Genomic DNA, 24,111 nt, shown 5'->3' with positions numbered 1-24,111 from the left:
AAGTACATCTTCTGGTGATGTGGCTTATCTGGTACACAAAGGCATGTGACTGCAATACAGTGATTTCTTTTTGTAAAATATATTTAAAAGTTAAAATGGCATATACATAAAATCTTAATGAGAAGCATCGTCATTAGTACACTGGTTAAAAAATTCATTCACCATTTACCACGGAGAGTCATTCTGAATATTAGGTGAAAGAAATTTTTGATAATACCAACAGCAACAGCACTAATAATAGCTTCAATTCTGCTAACATTTATTGAGCAATAACGCACCTGCATGAGTGCCTATTTTAGTACTGAGAATACACCAGAGACCAAAACAGAATCCCTACTATCACGGAGCTTGCATTTTAGACAGAACTACACAAATAAATATTGGCATTCCCAGAGTGACAAGGACTTAGGAGAAGGAAAAAAAAAAACAGATTAAGAAGAAAGAACACCAGCCTATAGGATGGGGTAGAACAGGAATGGATTGGTATTTCTCCTTAGTTCTTGCCGTGTTGTGCCATGTGTTCTGTTCACTGCTACACTGTGCTGCCAGTGAGAAGTCACGGTCTAACCAGAAAAGCAAGGGAAACTCCACCTACTTCAGCCAACTAGAAAACAAGGTAACATAGTAATAAGTGTAAAAAGGTGTGGTATGACTTGGCATAGATTTGAGCTTAAAGAAGGGAAAATTGTAGACCACACTGCATATCAAAATCATATTTTTTACGTTTATTTATGTATCTTGAGACAGAGAGCATGTGTGCAAGTGAGGAAGGGGAGAGAGTAAGAGAGAGAGAGAGAGAGAGAGAGAGAGAGAGAGCATCCCAAGCAGGGTCCATGTTCCATTCTGAGCCAGACATGGGGCTCGATCCCATGACTGTGAGATCATGACCTGAGCTGAAATCAAGAGTCGTACATTTAACTTACTGAGCCATCCAGGCACCCCCAAAATTAAATTCTTAACATTGTATTTGATTGTTTGATTATAAAGAAAAGAAATAATATATATGTCACAGAGGTTATCTGAAAAAGTGAAAGCTGTTAGGGATGCCTGGGTGGCTCAGTTGGTTAAGCGTCAGCCTCTTTGATTTTGGCTCACGTCATGATCTCACCATTCACGAGACGGAGCCCTGAGTTGGGCTATACACAGACAGGGTGGAGCCTGCTTGAGTTTCTCTCTCTCTCTGCCCTGCCCTCACTCATGCACACACACTCACTCTCTCTCTCTCTCTCTCAAAATAAATAAACATTTTTTAAAAATTATTTAAAAAATGAAAACCATGCACTTTTATTTGGTATTTAATCACTTAAGAACATTTATTGCATTTTATAAAGTTGGTAAAAATGCTGTACCAATACTTGAAATAGATAGTTCAGTAACCTATAGATTAATTTCATATATGAATATACATCCAAAACTTCTCAATAAAAATATTAGCAAATTGAATTAAGGAATATATTAAAAGAATGGCACGCCAGGACAAATTTGGCTTGACTCCAAAAATGTCAGAATGGTTCAAAATCAGGACATCTATCAACATACTTCTTGATCAACTAATCAAAGAAAAAAGATCATATATTTTTTATCAATAGATACAGAAAAAGGATTTGTTAAGTTCAGCAGCCATTAGCAAAACTTCAATGTAAAATCGGATTATGATAAAGTTGACTTATAAGAATTCTGGTGATTAAGACACAATTTTCACTTTATAAGAGCAAAAGATTTATAAGATTGCTGCACTCACTAAGTCTTGAGTATGATACAGGACTAATAAAAAAAACATAAAAATAACTAAGTTGTGGGGCACGTGGGTGGCTCAGTCAATTAAACATCCAACTCTCGATCTCAGCTTAGGTCTTGATCTTAGAGTCCTGAGTTCAAGTCCTGTGTTGGGCTCCATGCTGGGCATGAAGCCTACTCAAAAAAAATAAATAAATAAAAGAATAAGTTGTGTAATGATGTGATGTCATGAACAAACTTCCTTGAATGCGATGACGTGGGTGCAGCCCCACCTTCCACAGCTAAAGCAGAATAAAAGACAACAGTCCTGCAGTTCTCAGTCTTCATGTAGTAGAGTCCTTGCTGGGCTCAGACCACTGAGGGACCAGCTGTGTTGTGTGGGTCACAAGAAGCAATAGTGCCCTCCAGATTGTGTCTCCTCACTGTGTTACTTGGGTGTGTACTCTTAATGTTGCTCATTTACAAACAAATCTGATAAGAACCCAAAGTGAAGAGAGTTGAGACTTCATCACCATTATCACCTAATTGTGAAGTATTCCAGTCTTTGATGTCTGCTTAAATCAAACCATAAAATGTGTCTCTATATAACATCTTATGGAAGAAAACAAAATAATAATGATGACTACTATTTATTGAGTTCATATTAAGTTCTAGGAATTGCTCTCATTTAGTCCTTAACCCACCCTCTCAGATAGACACTATTATTATCCCCATTTCACAGGAAGGAAAACTGAGAATTGAGAGATGAAGTAACCTGCTTAAGATTACATACAGAGAAGAGCCGCCTTACCCACCATGGTGGTTCCAAGAGCACATGCTGTTCTCAACTTCTCACTACAGCAAATGGAGAACGTGCTGTCTTCCTAAATGGAAGGAGTTAATTCCACAACATGTCAGTCCTTCTAGGATTGACATATACACCTAACATCATTCAAAATCAGAATGCCAATAATGTTTTGTTTCAAATTGGATAAAATGATCTTTAATTATATAAAGAAGACTAAATAGTTGAAATATTCTAGAAAGTTATGGAAGAAAAGTGTACTGAGGTGACATCTTCTTCAGTATTTACACTTATTATAAAGCTACTAAATGACAATAGTATGGTGTTGGCATAACAATAGACAAATGGTCATTGGAGCAGACTAGACTTTAGACACAGATACAAGTATACATGGGAACTTGAGTTATTGTAGAAGAAACATTTTATTTCACTGGGAAATAATGGTTTGCTTCAAAAATGATACCGTCTGACAGTCTATGTGTCAGAAAAAAACGACCTTTCCATTATATCATAAGTAAATTAAAATTAAATTTAAAATTTAACATTAAAAATAGAAATCTTAAAAAATAAGAATTCCATATAATTTAAAGATTAGGGGGCTCTTTCTAAAGAAAAAAAAGAAAGAAAGAAACTCAGAAGTCTTAAAAGAAAATACAGTTATATTTAACTAGAAAATAATTTGATTGTTTCTTACAAGCCATAAGACTCCCCCTCACCAAAAAAAAAAAAAAAAAAAAAAGTGGGTCCCTCAGTGGCTCAGTCAGTTAAGCGACCAACTCTTGATTTCAGCTCAGGTCGTAACCTCACGAATTGTGAAATCAAGTCCTGCATCAGGCTCTGCACTGGCAGCACAGAACCTGCTTGAGACTCTCTTTTTCCCTCTCTCTGTCTCTGCCCCTCCTCCCCCCACCACACTCTCTCTCTCTCTCAAAATAAATAAACATTAAAAAAAAAAGTTAAACTCCAAGAGGTAGATTGGGAAAAATCTGTAACACACATTATAGAATAATAGATTATTTCCCCATAACATAGAAGGAACTTCTTATTATTTATTTATTTTTTTATTTTTTTTATTTTTTTATTTATTGTCAATTTAGCTAACATACAGTGTAGTCTTGGCTTCAGGAGTAGATTCCTGTGTCATCACTTATATACAATACCCAGTGCTCATCCCAACAAGTGCCCTCCTCAATGCCCATCGCCTACCTCCCCACCCCCACAACCCCCCACCCCATCAACCCTCAGTTTGTTCTCTGTATTTAAGAGTCTCTTATGGTTTGCCTCCCTCTCTGTTCGTAACTTATTTCCTTCCCTTTCCCCATGGTCTTCTGTTAAGTTTCTCAAATTCCACATATGAGTTAAAACATATGATATCTGTCTTTCTCTGACTTATTTCTCTTAGTTTAATACCCTCCATTTCCATCCATGTTGTTGCAAATGGCAAGATTTCAATCTTTTTCATTGCCGAGTAGTATTCCATTGTGTGTATGTGTATGTACATATATATATATATATATATACACCACATCTTCTTTATTTATTCATCAGTTGATGGACATTTAGGCTCTTTCCATAATTTGACTATTGTTGCTAGCACTGCTATAAACATTGCAGTCCATGTGCCCCTATGAATCACACTCCTGTTACATTTGTATAAATTCCAAAAGTAGTGCTACTGCTGGGTTGTAGGGTAGTTCTATTTTTAATTTTTTTGAGAAACCTCCACCCTGTTTTACAGAGCGGCTGCATCAGTTTGCATTCCCACCAACAGTGCAAGAGAGTTCACCTTTTTCCACAACCTCACCAGCATATGTTGTTTCCTGAGGTGTTACTTTTAGCCATTCTGACTGGCATGAGATGGCATCTCAACGTGGTTTTGATTTATATTTCCCTGATAATGAGTGATGTTGAGCCTCTTTTCATATATCTGTTTGCCATCTGGATGTCTCCTTTGGAAAAGTGTCTATTCAGGGCCGCCTGGGTAGCTCAGTCAGTTAAGCGTCTGACTTCTGCTCAGGTCATGGTCTCATGGTTCGTGGGTTCAAGCCCCGCATAGGGCTCTGTGCTGACAGCTCAGAGCCTGGAGCCTGTTTCGGATTCTGAGTCTCCCTCTCTCTCTGCCCCTCTCTTGCTCGCACCCTCTCTCTCTGTCTCTCAAAAATAATTAAACACTAAAAAAAAAAAAAAAAAAAAAAGGAAAAGTGTCTATTCATGTCTCCTAGAAGGAACTTCTAATAATTTACTTTTTTAATAATTTATGATTAAAAGACAATTCAATAGAAAATAATGTATAAAATATGGATAATTTAAAGAGGAAGGAAGATATGTAAAGTGTCAATAATATTTGGAAATATTTACAGCTCACAAAAAATCAAAGAGAATGCAAACTAATTGGAGAAATAATTAAGTAATAATTAAGAACTAAGTAAAATAATAAGTAATACATAAGCACAAACTAAAAAGAGTGGTAGTTTTAATAGTTTATGAGAATACAGATCATGGACACTTTCTTTCATTTTCTGTAATAAAGTGAATTACCTCAACCTTTCAGAAAGTAATCCATCAATAATCATTAAAATTAAACATAACGCACCTTTGGCATAGCAATTCTTGCTAATCTATCCAATAAAAAATAAATACAATGATATGTATATATACATTTTAAAGTATTGTTTTTAGCAGTAGAGAAATGTCAATAGGATAAAAAGTGAATAATTTGTTTTCAATCATGAAAGGAGTATTATGTAATGGCAAAAAACAAAAAACAAAAATGAATATGCCTGTAGTCTATTGTTAAGTGTAAAAATTAAGTTACAGGTTAGTAGGAATAGAATAAACTTTTTTTTGGTAAAAAAAAATTAAAGAGAGACAGCTTACATATATGTGGGTATATTTGCTTTGCTTATCTGAGCATACCAGAAAGTGTGAAACACTATATCCCAAGATAGTACCTGTTCAATTTAGGAGGGTAGCCTGCCATGGAGAGGTCATGGGACGAGGCAGAGGTAAAGAGCCACACCCCACTTTTCATATGTACATTAACAGTAGGTTTTCATTTAAGATATTAGATTTGTTCTTGCCATGAGAGAAAGTGTACAAATTTATGTAGGTTTAAAAGAAAGGGATGATATTCTGAAAGAGAAATTTAAGTTTATTTCAACAAATACTTATTATACACCTTGTTCAGTAAGAGAAGCTTTGCCGGGGAGTCTGTTGTCAAGAGGAATTGCTATATGGAGTCAAATGGTCCCACCCTTGGTCCTTGTATACTCACACGTTGTATGAACTAGTGCTAGAATTATGCAATCGTATATAGACATGAAGGCAAAGATGGTCTCTTCACATTAGACATGAAGGAAACTGAGGCTCAGATATGTTAAGTATTTTGCTCAAAGTCTCACAGCTTCAGTTGAATAGTCTGGATCACCAATCAGGGACATTGATTCTGAACCCATTCTCAACCCAGTATGTCAATCTTCATGAATCTTCATAAAGTTCTTAAATATAGTTTGATGGAGTTAAAAAAGGAAGAAAGTTACAATATTCATTTGTGTTACTTTTTCAGGCCAGAGGCCAATCAACTGACCTGCATTCATAAATTTTTGCTTACAGTAGGGATCTTTGGAGGTGCCTTAATTATTTTTTTTAATTTTAATTTTAATCTTTTTATTTTATTTTAGAGAGAGAGCAGGGGAGAGGGGCAGAGGGAGAGAGAGAGAATCTCAAGCAGGCTCCACACTGAGGCTCCAATGCAGGGCTCGATCCCACAACCATGAGTTCGTGACCTGAGCCAAGATCAAGAGTCAGATGCTCAACCACCTGAGCCACCCAGGCACCCTGGAGGTGCCTTGATTCTTTAAGGGAAGCTACTCTTCAGGGATCTGAAAGAGTTGGTTCAACTCGGTTGCTCCTTAAACACTTAACCACCTACCCACCTGTTCTTTTTTTCTGAAAAATATTAACTAAACAGAAAAATGGAAATCTAAACAATTATGTACCACTCAACTAAAATAAATAATTATGGTAGTCAGGGCATCTCTGAAATAAACATTATATTTCTAGTAAGAGACTATAATTCTATGTAAAAGATTTCAGTGTAAAATTCTTGTTTTAGAGAGTGCATCTCTTGTTTATTCAGGCCAGGAACATGCTCTTTGATCTGGGTTTTCTGAGATGCAACAATATTTCATAATCCTTGCTGTAGACAATGGATACATAAAAAAAAACATGGGAAATTAAGCAGACTGAAAATTTTAGTCTCATACATTTTTGCCTGCACTGTAGTAAATGTGATCTTGAGCATAGGAAAGAATAGAATAGAATATTTAGGTAGCTGGCTACTTAAAAATCTTGAATGCATTTATTTTTAATAATGGCTCTGGGATATTTTCAGGAAGGTAACCAAGTTAGAAACCATTTCTGTTAGCTTACCAACTACGAGAACAATGGTCTTCTTCACATAAAATTCCTTCTAAAAATTTCTGTAGAAGTGGATTCATGTCTTCCAACTCACTACTGTCAAAAAGAGTTTTTTTTCCTAACTCTGTAGTTTTTAAATGAGAAAAATAGGTAATTTTCAGATGTAAACATTTATAGTATAGAAAATAGTGATTTTTTCCCAAAGATCTTCAAATGACTGTCTTCAGAATCATTACATCAAATCTTTTAATCTCTTCTGGATATCTTATTCAAGTTTTATCTTATGAGTGCTTTTTCTCAGTCTGAATACCAACTTCCAAATCAATTCACTGTTAGCTTAACTGCACAGACGATCTCCTAAGTTTTAATTCTTTCAAGTGCTGCCAAACCTTGACCTGAACTCAGAATGTTCTGGCTCGAGAGGCAAAAAAAAAAAAAAAAAGTGGTATTCCACGTATCAGTCAGGTTGAATTTAGCTGTCATAACCCTTCCATTTTTCATTTATGTTACAAGCATCAAGAAGTCCCCTGAGTTTGACCTTGACTCATTTTTTGAATCCACAGAGCACTGCACCTACAAAACAAATAGAATCCTATGTCTCTTCTACAACCTTTGCTCTTTAGGTTTCTTTGATGTTCTCTACATCCAGACAAATCTGCTATGCTCATAAGGTACACATTTAAAACTTCTTTCCACCCGAAAACAGTGTGGGCCACTCCAAGAAGAAGTTTTTCAAATTAGCAATGATTTCAAACTATGTAGTAAAATCTGAGTAGGTATTGGGCCATTGTTAATTCTGAATGAGGACAGCAGTGAGCAAGCAACTAGCCCACTGACATGTGGCGGGAGCCCACTTTGCTGCCACTTACCAGTAAGAATGCCCTCTGGAAATCTCAGGTGATATTCCTTCTGGAGGAAATTATTTTCTCTTTGATTTAAGATAGAAAATGTTGGTCAATTCTTCTCTATTCGAATTTTTCTATTACTTCTTTCTGACTTTGATTTTGTATAGAGTTACAAATGTGGATATCATTACATATTACTCTGTGGAAATCTGTCTTTGAAATTTTCAAAATAACTGTATGCTAAGGAAAAAAATATAATACTCCATCTCTGCGTGCATGACATTAAATGGGTATACAATTTAGGCCCTGCCATCCAGAATCATACAGTCTATTTAGGAGATGAAATACGTACTCTAAACTTTAAGGAACATTGCAAGGTAATGATGAGAGATGAACCAGAATAGTATGTAAAAAAGTGATTTTTTAATGGCCTATGTACATTTTATTAGGGCTCTTTTACCTTCAAAGCATGAGTGTGTTACCACTACAGCCTTACAAAATTTAGCCAAAAAAAAAAAAAAAAAAAGTAAAAGGAATATTAAACAATGTAGTATCCCATCACAAAATGTTTCTTTCCTTCTCATGCTGAGGTCCATGTGTTAGTTAAATAGGATCATCCTTTGCTTGCCATTTTAAAAGCTTATCTCTTGTCTTTGACAATAGAAGTTGCTGTTGCTTTACTTTTTGCATTATGCACACTTGAGATTCAGGAACTCAACTGTGCATCCTCAGAAAATGCAAAGAATGGTCGTCCACCCCCACAGTCCAAAAAGGGAAAAGAAGAAAGAAAGAAAAAGAGGGTAGTTACATATTTAGAGTACACACTAACAATGCAAAGCAGGGAGTTCTGATATTTCATTTAATTGAGCTGTAAACAAGAAAACTGTCAAATCCTGCCGCTGCCCCATTGATGCATGTGGATGTGTGAATTTTCTCCATGTGTGTGCTCTGTGTCCTTTAGAACACCCACAGTGGAGATGAATCGCCAAGGTGTGTATTAGTCTGACAGTCCTAGAAAGTATCACGACTAAAAGCTAAACCCAGGAAACAGCATTTCATTTGGTTCCTGGTGTACTGCTAATTGATCCCAAACCCTTCATTACTGTCTAGTGCAAAAGGCTAAGTCGAAAGGAGGCATTTAGAAAGTGACTTAAGTGAAAACAAGACAGAGCAAAATTCTAGGCCTTGTGAAGTTCACTTGCTCTGTTCCTGTGTTGTCACACTGATTCTAAATTTATCTTTTCTTTCAGGTCACTTGGAAACCCCCACTCATCCAAAATGGAGACATGCTTAGCTATGAGATCCGCATGCCTGACCCTCACATCACAATAACCAATGTTACTTCCTCAGTGTTAAGTCAAGTAATTACTCATCTGATTCCCTTCACTAATTATTCTGTCACCATTGTGGCTTGTTCAGGAGGTAACGGGTACCTAGGAGGGTGCACAGAGAGTTTACCTACCCATGTGACTACCCACCCCACCCTACCTCAGGGCATTAACCCGTTGTTGGCGATTCCACTAAGTGAATCATATGTTGGGATTTCATGGCAGCCACCATCCAGACCAAACGGACCCGATTTGAGGTAAGAGAAAGTGACTGTGCTTTTGGATTCTATTATGGTCTTGTCTCAAGGAGGGAAAGAAAGAGACTTTTACTCATGTACGAATGCAGAACTAATTCCTGATTGGATGTCCCCACTCATAACTTGAATACAATTTCATATTGCATATCTTGACTTATATAGAGCCATAGAAGTTCATCAAGATCAAAATATAATTTTGTGAAGCTCTAAAACCCCTTGAAACAACAATCACTGTTGTCTAACAATCTTTGATGTGATCCTTCTCTTGATTTTCAGAATAGATTTTAATTATATGTTAGGCAAATTTGATGCATGTTCTAAATAATACATTTACACAAATATGCCTCAAAATTCCAAAGCTAGCACAGTAGTTCCTTGGCATGGTATTATTATCTGGAAACTTGTAAAGAATGCGGTCAGGGACACAGATAAGATGAAAGGGAAGTGTGTGATTCTGAAATAGCTTTTTAACAGCCTACACTTGACACTTAGCCAAGAGCAGCAAGTTGATAATATTATCATTATTTATAAAGCCCTGATGGGTTGAAGTCTTAGGAAATCATTACCTTTACAAGCATTTTGTATTTCTACTTTGTGTGAAACTGGCGATAAAGTTTTGGCAAATCTGAAATAGAAGAAATCTAAAATGTTATCATTCTTACTGATAATAGTAAAATGTGAATGTAGCTGATTGTTTCAAAATAATTGAATATGTGAATCTTGAGCTAGAAGGCAATGACTATCTGGAAAAAAGCTTCGTGATTGTAAATTAAGATGTTTTCTTTGCGTTTACATGCACACCCCAGACACTCATACCATGAAACAACCTGAATTTTGGTAATAACATTAGTTGAGATAATCCTGATGTTTCTGCTTGTCTTTTGCTTTAGATATGAGCTTCTCAGACGTAAAATCCAGCAACCACTTGCATCAAATCCCCCAGAAGATTTAAATCTGTGGCACAATATTTATTCAGGAACTCAGTGGTTTTATGAAGATAAGGGTCTTAGCAGGTGAGATTACAAAAACTATAAAAACAAATGCTGGCATTTAGTCTTGGGCACGTTGAATAGTTCAAAGTATCTTAGTGTCTTCATTGTGTGAGCATGTTATCAGTTGTGCAATAAAACATGTTCGGTTATTATCTGTGGCATTAATCATCGAACTGCAACGGTCAGCATGTTTAATGTTTGCCATCTTAACTGTGTGCTTAAAATAAGCCTTTTGAAGTCGCACTTGTACATGTTGGAGCCTTAACCTATTGCCTTTATCATAGCTCCAGCAAGACATGAAAACTTAATTGAATTGAAGAATTTGGAAATAGCAAGCATATTGGAAACGGGGGGAATGACTGGGCACTGACAACATGTTTACTATAACTTCTGGAAAATAATTGTTATAATCGATTCAGTCCACACAAAAATTATTTACTTAGCACACCTGGGACTTGGAAGAGTTCAACCGAGGGTTCAAAGGAACCAGGAAACAGGCAAATAGGCAATGTCAGCAGAGAGCAGTGCATGGGAGGAACCGCAGACCTGGGTCTGTGTCACCCTGAGCTGGAGAGCCAGGTTTGTGACCTTATGCAAGTCACCTACTTTCTCTGGGCTTAACTTTTGTTGTCTATAAAATGAGGAGATTGGATGGGATTAAATGACGTCTCAGCTTTGCTGAGTCCAAGCAATGCAATCAGATTGCAAAAGAAAAACAAAAGCAAAACAACAAAAAACCCCGCAAATATTATTTTATGAACACTTTTCAGACACTTTTTTTAATAACTTTTCTATCAGCTTAATCATTTTCCTGGATGCCCCACTGACTAGCTCTACCCTGACCTCTGTTTACAGCTCTGGCCTTGCCTTGCCCGCCCCCCTTCCCCACCTGGGCTCCCTTCCAACCTCATGAACATCTCTTCCAGTGCCTCTGACATGGGCCACTTGCTAACTCACCTTCCGCCCCATTGCCGTCCTCTCCCTTTTTTCTGACTAGATTACCCTTCACATCTTGGTCTGAAAGTGGGCTTCCCTGCCCACTCTTGCTGGTCTGACTCAGCTGCCCCTTTCATGTATCCTTCAAACGCCCTCACATATCACTATTGTCACTGTAATGTACTGGCCTGGCTGCTTGGCTGGACACCCCACTGTATCGTCAGATCCACCGTGAGGCAGGGTTTTCTCTTGGTGACCCCCGTACCCTCAGTCCCTAGCATCCTGCCTGGCACGTGGTGGGCCCTCGGATGGTTGTTAAATGAAAGAAAACAGTAACTCAGTAAACAGTGAGTTATTTCATTTCTCTGTGCCTTAGGAATATTAATTGTAGTGTTATTATCTTTGGGGAATGGATAAAACCAAGGGAAATCCCCTGTCCATCTTAAAGGATTGTGGTGGGGAAAACCTTACAGATATTCTAAGGTTCTTGGGGGGAAGCAACATGTAAATCCAATGAAGCAATAGAGTGAGCCCCAGGAAATTGCCATTTTTGTAAGTCCACCTCAATCATCATGGTCACTAGACTATTCTCCACTATTTTGGGTTCATTATTCACTTAACCCCACATCGTTCTGTAATTATTTCTTCTTGCTTACTATATGCTGAAAGGCACGGGGATGAGAAACAAAAGTGAATTCAGCATAACTCTTGCCCTCAAAGACCTCACACTCTAGTGGAGGAAAACACATCACACACATGGCTGTACACATATTAATTGCTTTCATCTCAGTTAACTGCATAGTCACCAACACTGCCTAGGGAAATCATATAGAAAAGTAGCTTTCTATGACCTGTGAACTCTAAGTGCCTTAAATATAGCATTTTCCAATATAAATAGGACTTGACTATTTAACATTATAGTCAGATGTTTAGCCATGAGATGTTCGTCTGAAAAAGAGAATAAATCTCAGAAAGTTAATGTTTCTTTATAGAAGAAATGAAAACTTATTAAAGAATTGGACCAAAGTCAAACATTTATTATTGAATTTTTAGTGATGCCTTTAAGAATTTTTAATGAGAGGTCCAAATCTAAGATTTAAGAAAAGAAATATAGTTAAATCTCCACAAATTAAAGTGAAACATAAGGTGACATAACCACTTTGTTGACAGCTGCTTCTAGAAGGGAAGTATACACCTAACCAATGTGCTGAGGAGGTATTTTGACTAGCCTCATAATGCTAAATGTTAAGGGTTTTTTGTTCTGTGTTTTGTTTTGTTTTGTTTTGTTTTGTTTTCTGCTAGGACTAGCAAAAAAAAAATTCTTTTTTATTCAAATAATTGATATGACCCATGTAAGCAGTGTGTGATAAGAAACAATATGCATTTCTTTTTAATATTAAAAATAAATGGAGTGTGTCTTCACATTATGAGAATTTTTTTTTTAGCCTTATATCCTTTATAAGTCCAAACAAAGCTAGAGGCCCCTTTAGCCCATGGAGGGTTCTCTCAAAACTCTGAGAGAAAACTGGAAATTAGTCCACTGGTGGGCACTATGGGCTGTGACTGTTTTTCTGTTAAGAAGTGATCTTTTTTGGTAGATGCCGCCATTACCCACCTTGACTGCTGGCAGTCAGGGTTCATCACCCCTGCTGGTAAACTAGCAGCCTCTCAGATCGCAGAGGGGAAGACCTGAGCCCTGAGCTCACTTTGTTACACACCTGTCTAGCAGCTCTTCAATGACCCTACCCTTTGGCTTTGATTTGTCTTGCTGACTTGTTTGGCTGGCTGTTTTTAGGGTGGGGGGCGTAATTGAATTCTAATGCCTTTACGAAGAATATGAAATTTCCTATTCACCTCAGACTCCACCATTCCTTATTTCCTTCTTACCTTACATATACATAAATAAGTGGAACATTGAAGTGTTTCTTCCCAACTTGACCTGATATCACCATAGCTACATCTAGAATCAGCTTTAAAAATGGACCTTCTCTTGATATATAAAGTAAAATTAACTTGAGGTTCACTGGGCATCCCTTTATGGATGTATCTGTGAGTGTAAATATAAATTGAGGTCAATTCCCTTGGTCAGTGGTATATTCTGGTTAGCTACGTGTGTGTGATCTATAGAAAGCATAGCAATTATCTAAATTGTTATTATATTCTGAAATTCAAATCATTCTGGTAGTTTTTTTTTTCCTTTATATCTCCATGTACCAAATGGAATATTTGGAGCTAACTACCTAGGTAATTTAGTTGAAACAAAAATTCTTTTGTTCTTATGTTCATCTTGGGTAAGGGGTGATTTTGTCTGACTTACACATCCAAGTTGCCTCATTATTGAATTTTGCTCTGTGTAGACAAACTCAAGTAACTCTAGGTTTATATGACATGTCAGTTTCTAACTTTCCTTCCTTAATAGTGCAAAACAGCCAAGTTATGGTTGTTTGGGGAACCATAACTTCGGATTCCCTGACATTTTCATCACTTGGAAAACCTGGTAAACATGCTGTTATCATCTGATGCTGCTGAGGTGAGCCCGACAGGGTTTAAAGGGGGCAGCGACCTCCTTCACTGTTAGCATCAGCCCACGCTCATGATTTGCAGTGCCTTGTTTTCTGAGTGATCAAACAAAACTACCAAGAACACAGTGATGGCATGCCCTCCTTTTTTGTTTTGGATTTGATGTAGGAAGAACAAGTTATAAGAAATAACAGATTATGACTTGTAGGTTATAATAACTTAGCTGTGATTAAGTTTATAAAGGGTGGTATGTTCTAACTCCTGTTCCTTTATATTATTTATAAATGTCTGTTTTCTTTCACAATGACAGTCGGAAAAGAGGCCTCTGTGTGACTCCTCAAGGATCCACTAACTGACTTATCTTTAAATGAAAGTATTCAAAATTAAATATTCATCTTATTTTCAAAGAACAGTTGGACTCGAGTGTTTTAAAATTAAATTCTTTGGCTAAATATACTGCAAAATCTAAGTTTCTATTTTACTGACATAGTTTCTAATTTTTTGAAACCTTCCAAAATGAAATGTTTCAAGCCCTAAAAGAGGGTGTAGGTTCTAGGGGATAATATTCTAAAGAATGTACTTTTCATTCCCCTCCTTCACAATAAGATCAAGTGTACATAGCTGACAGGTCCTGCTTTGCTAATATGGAAAGATTGGGCCGGTTCCATGGCACCTGTTTCTGTAGTGTAAGTGTATATTTAAGCTGTAGCTGTTAAGTAAAAGTTAACTTTGTACACACAGAGGGTGAGAGGAAGGAAGACTCTTCTCCCATACATACTAACATGAGGTAGAGCCTATTATTTTCTTCGTTAATATCAAAATGTGAGTCCATGTTGACTCTCAGAATGAAAGCCTACTTCTGTGAATATTGGTGTGCAATCTCATAGCAAGGTACCTGATTCAAAATGAGCAACTATGTGTCTCTTTCACATTGACATTACAGTACTAGACCCAGGGTGCATTTCTCATTGAGATTTTTTTTTCATTGTTCTAAATTTACCTCAAGCTATCTTTTTCCAAGTGCCATCATATGAAACCTTTCCTCATGAAAAAATGAGCCTCCAAATGCGGAAGAATGCATTTCGTCCTAGGAATTTTTCCCCTAATATTTGATTCAAAAACAAACAAAAAAATTCTGGTTTCTTTGCATTTCCTTCTAACATGATGGCATAATACAACAAAGCCAGAAATTACAGTATAATTATTTTAGGTGTGGCATTCTGTAGCATAAATATAGATGGGCTCTTGAGATGAGAGCTGCAACTTGCCTTCACAACCTAGAAAGTACCATATTATGAAAACTTCCAAGGGTGATAAGCATTACTCTTCAATATCAAAAGAAGAAATCTTCAGTAGCATTTTTAGAAACAGCACATAAGTGGTTTAAAGAAAAGGTAGATACCATCATTGAGATACTCAAATAACTGCAGATTTCAGCAGTAGAAACGGTGTCGCGTTTTCATTGGTTTACTTGTTCATCCCCACAAAGGATTTGGGGATGTAAGGAACAGCCAGCTGGCTTCTATAATCCCCCCACGTGTGATGCCGCACTCGAGCATCCGTTGGCTTGTGGCAGATATGAAGAGAGTTAGTGGGAGAAGCGGCTGAATAGCTTGCATTTTCAGAAGCATGATTTATACTGGTGACAATATTGACACATGAATTCTGTTAGGACATCAATAATGTTGACACATTTTTAATTCTGATGAAAACGACCTGAGGCATTCTGTGGCTGCACTGAAGACTTTTATTGGTTACAAAAACACATCAGACCCCTTCAAGATGCAAGCCTCCACACATTTTGCCATGGAATAGTTTTTCCCACTAGACACATGTCTCTGCTGGACAGTATGGTGCTTGTCATCAACACCTAACCCAAATGTTACCTCCTCTGTGAAGACGTCCTGACTGGGTAAGGTTAGATTAGATGTTCTCTCTGACGCACGTTTGAAGAGAAAGGAATCAATGAACACATTTTTAGGGGTTTCATTTAAAAATATATTTCTGTAAAGCATACGTACTCCAGGAGAACAGATATGACATTTGTTACGATGGTTAGCACCTAGGACGTTGTGAGTGTTCAATAAATACTCCTGAATGAATGAACAAATGAATGAATAAACGAAATGATGTACCAAACAAGAGAGAGCAGTATAATGTGTAAAAGAAACACCTTGCCAAAGTTTCTGTAGGGCTTATTTCTCTATTGGACAGATAGGTTTTTGTGACACTAATCTACCAAATTATATATGACCTTAAAGTTATGAGACCGAATGCCTTAGTAACTATGAAATATCCATTCGTTCACTTATGCAATTTTCTACTCTGTAAATAAACAGATTCCTGGGGTCATAAAAGCTTCAGCATTTGAACAGAACCTAACCTTCTAATTCACTTGAGTAATAACAACTGAACCTTGAAATGAGTACTGTTCCATAAATAAGTTTTTAATATAAATTATCTTTTACAAGGAAAAATACCGTAGTCATTTGTACAACACAACAAGGTTTTCTATTTTCTGTTTTCTTTGGTGAAGGGAGGGGCTCGAGGATGGTCTCAAACAAATTAGTGATTTACAGAATAACTATTGTTTTTTTTTTAATTTTTTTGATGTTCATTTATTTTTTGAGAGAGACAAGAGCATGAGTGGTGGAGGGGCAGAGAGAGAAGGAGACACAGAATCTGAAGCGGGCTCTAAGCTGTCAGCACAGAGCCAGACCCAGGGCTCGAACCCACAAACGATGAGATCTTGACCTGAGCTGAAGTTGGGCACTTAACCGACTGAGACATCCAGGCACCCCTAGAGAATAACCATTGTAATAGCCCAGTCGTCCTAAGTTGACCCCAAACAGTTGGTTTTACTGGCTACAGATAGACTCTAAGTGTTCATTCACTTTGCAGATGTCAAAAGCTGTTTGCTACAGGGTTTCAAATGGTACATTTTTCAAGACATACCTAGAGAACACGATTAGTATTTGGAGAAGCAATTGGTTGATATACATATGTTTTGCATGAGTATATGATGTCAATCCATCTAACATTTTTCTTTTATATGTATTCTCTTATTATTAACGAAATGGCATATCGCATGTGATGTTAATAATCAACACGTAGGTCCATCTAAAAAATAACACACCTTGAGTAGATGAAGAAATACCACTTTAAGCACACTAATATATACATTCTTTTTTGACACGAAGAGGTAAAATATAAACTGACCCACGTAGTTGTAAGTATCTATATTAACTAACATAAAGATTAGGTTTGGGATGCCAATGGAAACAGTGTATTTTAGTATTCCATGTAAGAGAATCCGAGATCTTATATCCTGAAATTTTAACTTAACCGTGAAAGTTAAAGAAAATGCAAAAGACAAATGCATGAACTTCAAGTCAAATGCATATTGATTTCTCAATTAAATAAAATAATAAATAGTGGAAAGAATTTAATATTAGAAATTGAGGAGAGTACAGCTTTCTCAGTCATCTTAACTAATGGTATAACCTCAGGCAAAGCCACTTAACTTCTCAGAGTCTTAGTTTTCTTACCTCAAGGATGGAGCGGGTTTTTTATTATTTGAGTTAGAGTCAGGTCTCACTCAAAAATTCTAAATATTGCGGGGTGCCTGGGTGGCGCAGTCGGTTAAGCATCCGACTTCAGCCAGGTCACGATCTCGTGGTCCGTGAGTTCGAGCCCCGCGTCGGGCTCTGGGCTGATGGCTCAGAGCCTGGAGCCTGTTTCCGATTCTGTGTCTCCCTCTCTCTCTGCCCCTCCCCCGTTCATGCTCTGTCTCTTTCTGTCCCAAAAATAAATAAATAAATAAATAAAAATAAATAAATAAAAAAAAATTCTAAATATTGCTTTGCAGACAGGACTTTTCAGTTACATATATCTATATGGCCTCAATTTCTGCTGCGTAGATATAAAACATGTATTTTACCACACCTAAATTATAATGAAATAGCTTAAATTGTCACGTGACAAACTGAGGCCCTACAGAATTTTTTACAATGTATCACTTACTCACCTGATGATATTAATTCCACTTGCAGAAGAGAATCACACAAATGGTATCCCTTTAAAGCCATAAAGATTACTAAATGAATAATAGCACAGACACGTGGAAGAAAAATTCGAATATTGTAGGAGGGAAGATTAGGCATCCAGCCTCTAGCTAAATTTGTTTTAAGCCATTTTATGAAGTAAAACACAATTAAAAGTGTTTCACTCAGGGAGAGAGCTAATGAAGCCAAGGTCGCTGGTTCAATTCCCATGTGAGCCATTAGCTTTTGTTTCATTCTTTTGTCACAGACTTGCTACCCTCTTAACCCCAACTCACCATCCTTCAAATTCATACTGGTGGTTACAGAGGAAATTTGGTGAGACTGTTTGGATACCTAAGCAAAAATCTATCCCCACTGCCAGAAAAATAACTCAAAGGTCAAGCCCCAGTCATATGACATCATCCAAGTATTGACAGATCAGATTATCCTTAAGATTATTATTGCTATTATTATCACCATCATTAGTATGTTGGCAGCATAGCATCATGGCTAAAAGAGCAGGCTCTAGAATCAGACTGTCTGGGCTTGAATCTGCACTGTCTCACCAGCTTGACAAATTGGGCAAGTGATTTAACTCTTTGAGCTTTATTATTTTCCTTATTTTCAAAATAGTTGTCATAATAGCACCTTATGCGGTAATTGTGAGGTAGTGAGTTAATGCATGTGGAAAATTCCTGAAACACATCGACTACTAAGTAAAGGTTATTATTATCTTTCCAATTGTCTTGGTCCAGTCAACTATTTGGCACTTGCTGAAAGCATTTGCATTCGTTTCCCGGGGTTGCCAGAAACAGACTGGGTGGCATAAAACAACAGAAATTTATTCTCTCACATTTCTGGAAGCTAAGAATCTAAACTCAAGGTGTTGTCAGAGCTATGCTCCCTCTAGTCTCTGAGGAAAAATTGTTCCTCACTTTTTCCAACTTCTGGTCGTCCCAGTTGTTCCTTTGCTTGTGACCATATAACTTTAATTTCTGCCCACATCTTCACATGGCCTTCTTCTCTCTGTGTGTCCCCCTATGTGTCTCCTTATCAAAAATTTCCTCTGTTTTCTCTTATAAAGACATCAGTCCATTGAATTTAGGGCTTCCCAAATCTAGTAAGACCTCAACTTGATTACATCTGCAAAAATCCTATTTCCACCTAAGTTCAGTTCACAGGTACCAGGGGTTAGGACTTAAACATATTTTGAGGGGGGACACAATTCAACACATTACAGCTTACACAGCAGAAAAAAAGGAAAGAAAAACATGAGGAGAAAGGGTAAAACAGACAAATGTAGAAATCTGATGCTAGTACTTATTTGGGGAAAACAGATGAACAGCTTCCAAGAAATCCCGAAGCCCTTTCCTGTCACTACAGCAGAGCAACACGTTCCATGTGGCTGAGGCAGAGCCTCATGTCTTTGGGCTGTGAGTGAGATGAGACAAACAGACCTCTACAAAGGTGGGAGCAAAATGCTGGGAGAATCCCGGCAGAGTTATTTTGCAGAATCCTGCAAATGGCGTCTACTCTTTGTCATGCCTGATAAGGTGTGACTCACGGAGACAGATTCCACAGGCCCCACATTGGATACAAGGCATCCTGGATGATGTGGGAAACCCAGATAAGGTGACGATGATCTGAAGCCAGCACTCGTCCTGAGTACTGGATGGCTCCGGGAATAGTTATGTGTCATGCAACACGTTTAAGCAAGTTTCCCGATCCAAGCTATTGTCCAGACAGGGTCTATAAATAACATATGACTGTGTCTAGAAATAACATCTTCCTATCTGGGCAGTTTTGAACCAAACAAAGAGAGCATGGTAGTCTTCTGTCTGTAAGAACCAAAAAGGGTAAAGAATTGATGGCTTTACTCAATCATTGATTTCGTATATGACTTGGGAAATATTCATCATATGACATTTCCATACCCGGTACCCACTTTGCTCCTTCTGCAAAGCAATATTCAGCTTCCACTGTACCGACTCAAGGAAGTATGTTCACACGATTGCAAAATACAGCTCGCTATAGCAAAACTCTCCATGGGAGAATGTTGTACACTTTGGTCACAGCTACGATTTGATTTAGGGGTTTATCTATCTTCCAATGAGATTATGGGGAGAAAGTAGAGGTACAGGAAGAAAACGGTGATGAAGGATTCTGATATTTGAAAATGGATGAGTTTCCCCAAAAGAAGAGCGTAAAACTCTCTGGATCAAATTCAGATAGAAAGCTGGCAGGTTGCCAGATTTGTAATTGCATCTTGAATTGAGCTGTAATCCTTACCACTTCTGAAAACAATAAGAATGAGAAAATGATAAGCCGCATTTGTTTTAAACAGTGGGTATTTGCTTTAGCATTCCTAATAAAATATTTTTCCTGACACTCTGGTGAAGGCTCCAGAGTTACAAAAACAGTGATATGTCTTTGTGTAGGGAGGAAAAGGAAGATAATTCTATTTTTAGGGGAAACAGAAAATTGTGCATTTTGAAGGAAATCCTGTATTCTGTGAGGAAAAAGAAAATTGTGTGTTTTGTTTGCTGTAAAAGAGAAACTTATAATGACCTTTTAAAAAACAACCTTTTAGGTTTACAACGTACGAGTATAAGGTCTTTGTACACAACGGCGTGGGTTTTACACCAAGCCCACCAGCTACCGTGACGACATTAGCTGGTCTTCCAGAGAGGGGAGCCAATCTCACTGCAAATGTTCTTAACCACACAGCCATAGACGTGACATGGGCTAAACCAAGTAAGTAAGCTTCTCATGCCTTTCTTTCCCCTCAATGTATTAGTACCAAAAATGAATTTAAAGTAGACATGTTAAACACACACACACACACACACACACACACACACACACACACACAGCAAAAAGCCGAGATTTCTGTGCTGTTCTTCAGAGGCAGACTCTCTCTCCCTGCTCATACATCCTTCCTGGGGCTTCTCTACCTCTTCCATTCCTTTTGGTTGGAAGTGTATTTTCTGTCAGACCAGCCAGTTGTATTGAAATGGCCACATATTAATTTAATACAGTGCAATATTGTGCACTTTCCTAAAAAAAGCTCTGCCCTCCATCTTGTAACTCCTCACTTATTAGCAAGAACCACTGAGTAGCATTGCTGTAATGTGAGGGATTTTTCTGAGTGAATCATCTTCAACCCTGGTTGTAGGCCCAATTCCAGCTTGGCACAGGAAAATGGAGCCTGGACGTCATCACTGGACTTGCTTCAATAATGCAGGGGATTCACCCTGGCCCCATTCAGAACATACCTTTATGGGCAGTTAAAACAGCTCACAGATGGATCTAATCTTCTCGGCCACTTTTTAGAAACCACAATAGCTGAAGTTCCATTTCTAGTTGGCCAATAGAGTAGCATTTAATAGTGAATCTGTTAATTTGTAGTGATCCATTATCATAATCCGAAAATAACAACACGTGGGGTGCCTGGGTGGCTCAGTTAAGAGTTCGACTTCTGCTGGGTCATGATCTCACGGTCCATGAGTTCCAGCTTGCTTCAGATTCTGTGCCTCCCTCTCTCTGTGGCCCTCCCCCTCTCACACTCTCTCTGTCTCTCTCTCTCTTTCTCAAAAATAAATAAACATTAAAAAATATTAGAAAACAGGGGCGCCTGGGTGGCGCAGTCGGTTAAGCATCCGACTTCAGCCAGGTCACAATCTCGCGGTCCGTGAGTTTGAGCCCCGCGTCGGGCTCTGGGCTGATGGCTCAGAGCCTGGAGCCTGTTTCCGATTCTGTGTCTCCCTCTCTCTGCGTCTCCCCCGTTCATGCTCTGTCTCTCTCTGTCCCAAAAATAAATAAAAATGTTGGAAAAAAAATATTAGAAAACAGAAAACAACCCTGTTTATCATGGAAATATGTATTGTAACCATTCTTCTAAGTATCAGTAGTACGAAATATTGAGAAATACCTGATTTAGAAATCCCCAGTTAAAATGTTTCTCTTATGAAAGAAAACTGTACCTGCCAGGGTAATCATCTACTATTACATAGAAAGATACAAGTCTACTCCTGGTTGGTGAGTCGCAACCATGTGATTTTGACTCAACTTTTGAGTTTTGTTACAGCCTAAGACATGCTTCCTGTAGCACTGAGAACATCTGAGTGAATTTGCTTTCATGTTGCATCAGTTGCGAATTAAAACCAGTATTAGGCGACATTAATTGTAAATTAAAATCTGTACTGGTTGTGTTGATCTCCGTTGCCGCTAAGTAACCCTAGGGTTTTTATAAGGTTGCAGGTTTCTAATAATCAGTGTCACCTCTTTTGGGATCTCTTAAACTATTTGAATGGAAGAACGGAAGTTAATTGATGCTTATGATTACCCTCTGAGACACCTCTGGGAAAAATATGAAGTTTTTATCTGGAGATGGATTGTTATGTATAATATATTTTCACTCATCTCCCTCTTCCTCTACTTTACCCACACCACCTGATTCATCTTAAGAGCCTGCTCATAAAGGTGGATGTCCTGCCCCTCATCTGACATTTGAATACTGCTGTTAAGATCCAGCTGCTGAATTTTCGCCAATATAGGTCCTTTACGTTATAATTGGAAGCCCGAAGTAAGCATGCTTATAAAAACTGACAAACCTAATGGATCTGCAGCAGCTCACTGAAGTTTCATTACCTTGGTAATCCGAACCTCTGACCTTCGGGATGTAGGTAATGCAATCTGCCGTTATTTCCATTCATACCTTAGAAATATTTCAGATAACTATTTGTGAGCACAAAGGTTAACTCTCAGAAGAGGGTCAGCTCTTCGAAAGCTTGTTGCGTTATCATTTTCTTCCTCTGTGCAACCTGCTCGCCTAAGTAAATTAACTGGTCACTCCTCAGTGATAGGGCCACCTAGTTTTTGTAATTTAAATGCAAGTTGTTTTCTTGATTCGCAGGATACATTTGGCACATTGTTTAATATGCTACAAGGCAGGAAACTATGGGTTGAAAGTCAGCTGGATAAATTTATAAATATTTACTTATTAAATATTGTCTTTCACAAAAACATAAAATGTATTTTAAAAAACCATATTCTTTCTAAACTATCACCTCTATATGTACACACCATTTTGGTACCTGTATATTTCTGCTAAATTTTTACTAACCACAGGTGAACAGGAATGTTATTGAACATTCTAGAAGCACCCATTTTAAACTTTTGCATCTCGGGGTGCCTGGGTGGCTCAGTTGGTTAAGCGTCCAATTTCAGCTCAGGTCATGATCTCATAGTTCCTGAGTTCGAGCCCCGCATCAAGCTCTGTGCTGAGCTCAGAGCCTGGAGCCTGCTTCAGATTCTGTCTCCTGTTTTCTCTCCCCCTCCCCCTCCTCTGGGAGCTCACCGTCCGTCTCTTTGTCTCTCTCAAAAATAAACAAACATTGAAAACAATTTTTTAAACTTTTGCATCGCTATGTGATATCGTGTGAGGTACACGCATCCCCACATTTCTTCAATTCAGTTTTAGGGTACATGTTGCAAACTGACAGCACACAGGCCACATTTACTCCCCCCTCCCCCCTACACTGTTTTGTCTGTAGTATTTAAAAAAAAAATAACAATCAGAAGGTCTCACACAATGATGATGATTTGAGGATTGGTTTGAAAAATCAATTGATTGTGTGAAACTATTCCTGCGTTGCTGGAGGAATAATACCAATTGTCACTGACTAATGGCTTCTGCTTCAGACAGGTCACATGCTTTCTGTCTTCCTGGTCCCCATAGGGATAGGAGGTTCTTATCCCTGTTAGATATAATAAAAGAAAATATTTCAGCCTAAATGAAATACCATGAAGATAAATTATATTAGTGAAAAAAATCATATTTTTATAAAAAGAGATACAAAAACACCTTCAGTTAAATTATACATGCCATTCTCAGAAAGGCCCTATGAGATAGAAACTAGAACTTTGTAATTCACTCAACATTATAGTTAGTAAGCAGTCTTCCCAAACTCAAACTAATCAATTTTCAGCTATTTCTCATGCATTTTGCCTCAATGGTTGTGAACATTTGCTGAGTGATTTATTAAGATCCTCCACACTTTGACTCTAAAATAAACAGCCAAATAAGAAAATGCCCATGAGGGGATGCAGTGGAAAGGCAGCACGTCTTCTGAGGTCACCTCACTAACAAGGTGGCCAGAATAGAGCAAGAAGGCACTGGAGGTAGTGAGAGAGGAAGGGACTGAAAAAGAGGAATGAAAAATCATCCAAATGCTGTTCATCTTACCAT

General features: G+C 37.8%; 1 protein-coding gene across 2 annotated transcripts in view; it reads left to right on the top strand.

Annotated features, from left to right (window-relative positions):
* Positions 1-24,111, top strand: part of USH2A (usherin) — a 773,795-nt gene that overhangs the window by 523,659 nt on the left and 226,025 nt on the right. For both annotated transcript variants that reach the window (XM_045048458.1, XM_045048459.1), the window contains 3 exons: positions 9,036-9,370; positions 10,261-10,383; positions 20,452-20,615. In XM_045048458.1, the coding sequence (XP_044904393.1) occupies positions 9,036-9,370; positions 10,261-10,383; positions 20,452-20,615 (622 nt within the window). The remainder of the gene's footprint in view (positions 1-9,035; positions 9,371-10,260; positions 10,384-20,451; positions 20,616-24,111) is intronic.

Source organism: Felis catus, chromosome F1 (assembly GCF_018350175.1).
Source record: "Felis catus isolate Fca126 chromosome F1, F.catus_Fca126_mat1.0, whole genome shotgun sequence".
NCBI classification, from domain to species: Eukaryota; Metazoa; Chordata; class Mammalia; order Carnivora; family Felidae; genus Felis; species Felis catus.
The sequence above is the reverse complement of the archived record's forward strand: the minus strand, read 5'-3'. Positions and strand labels throughout refer to the sequence as shown.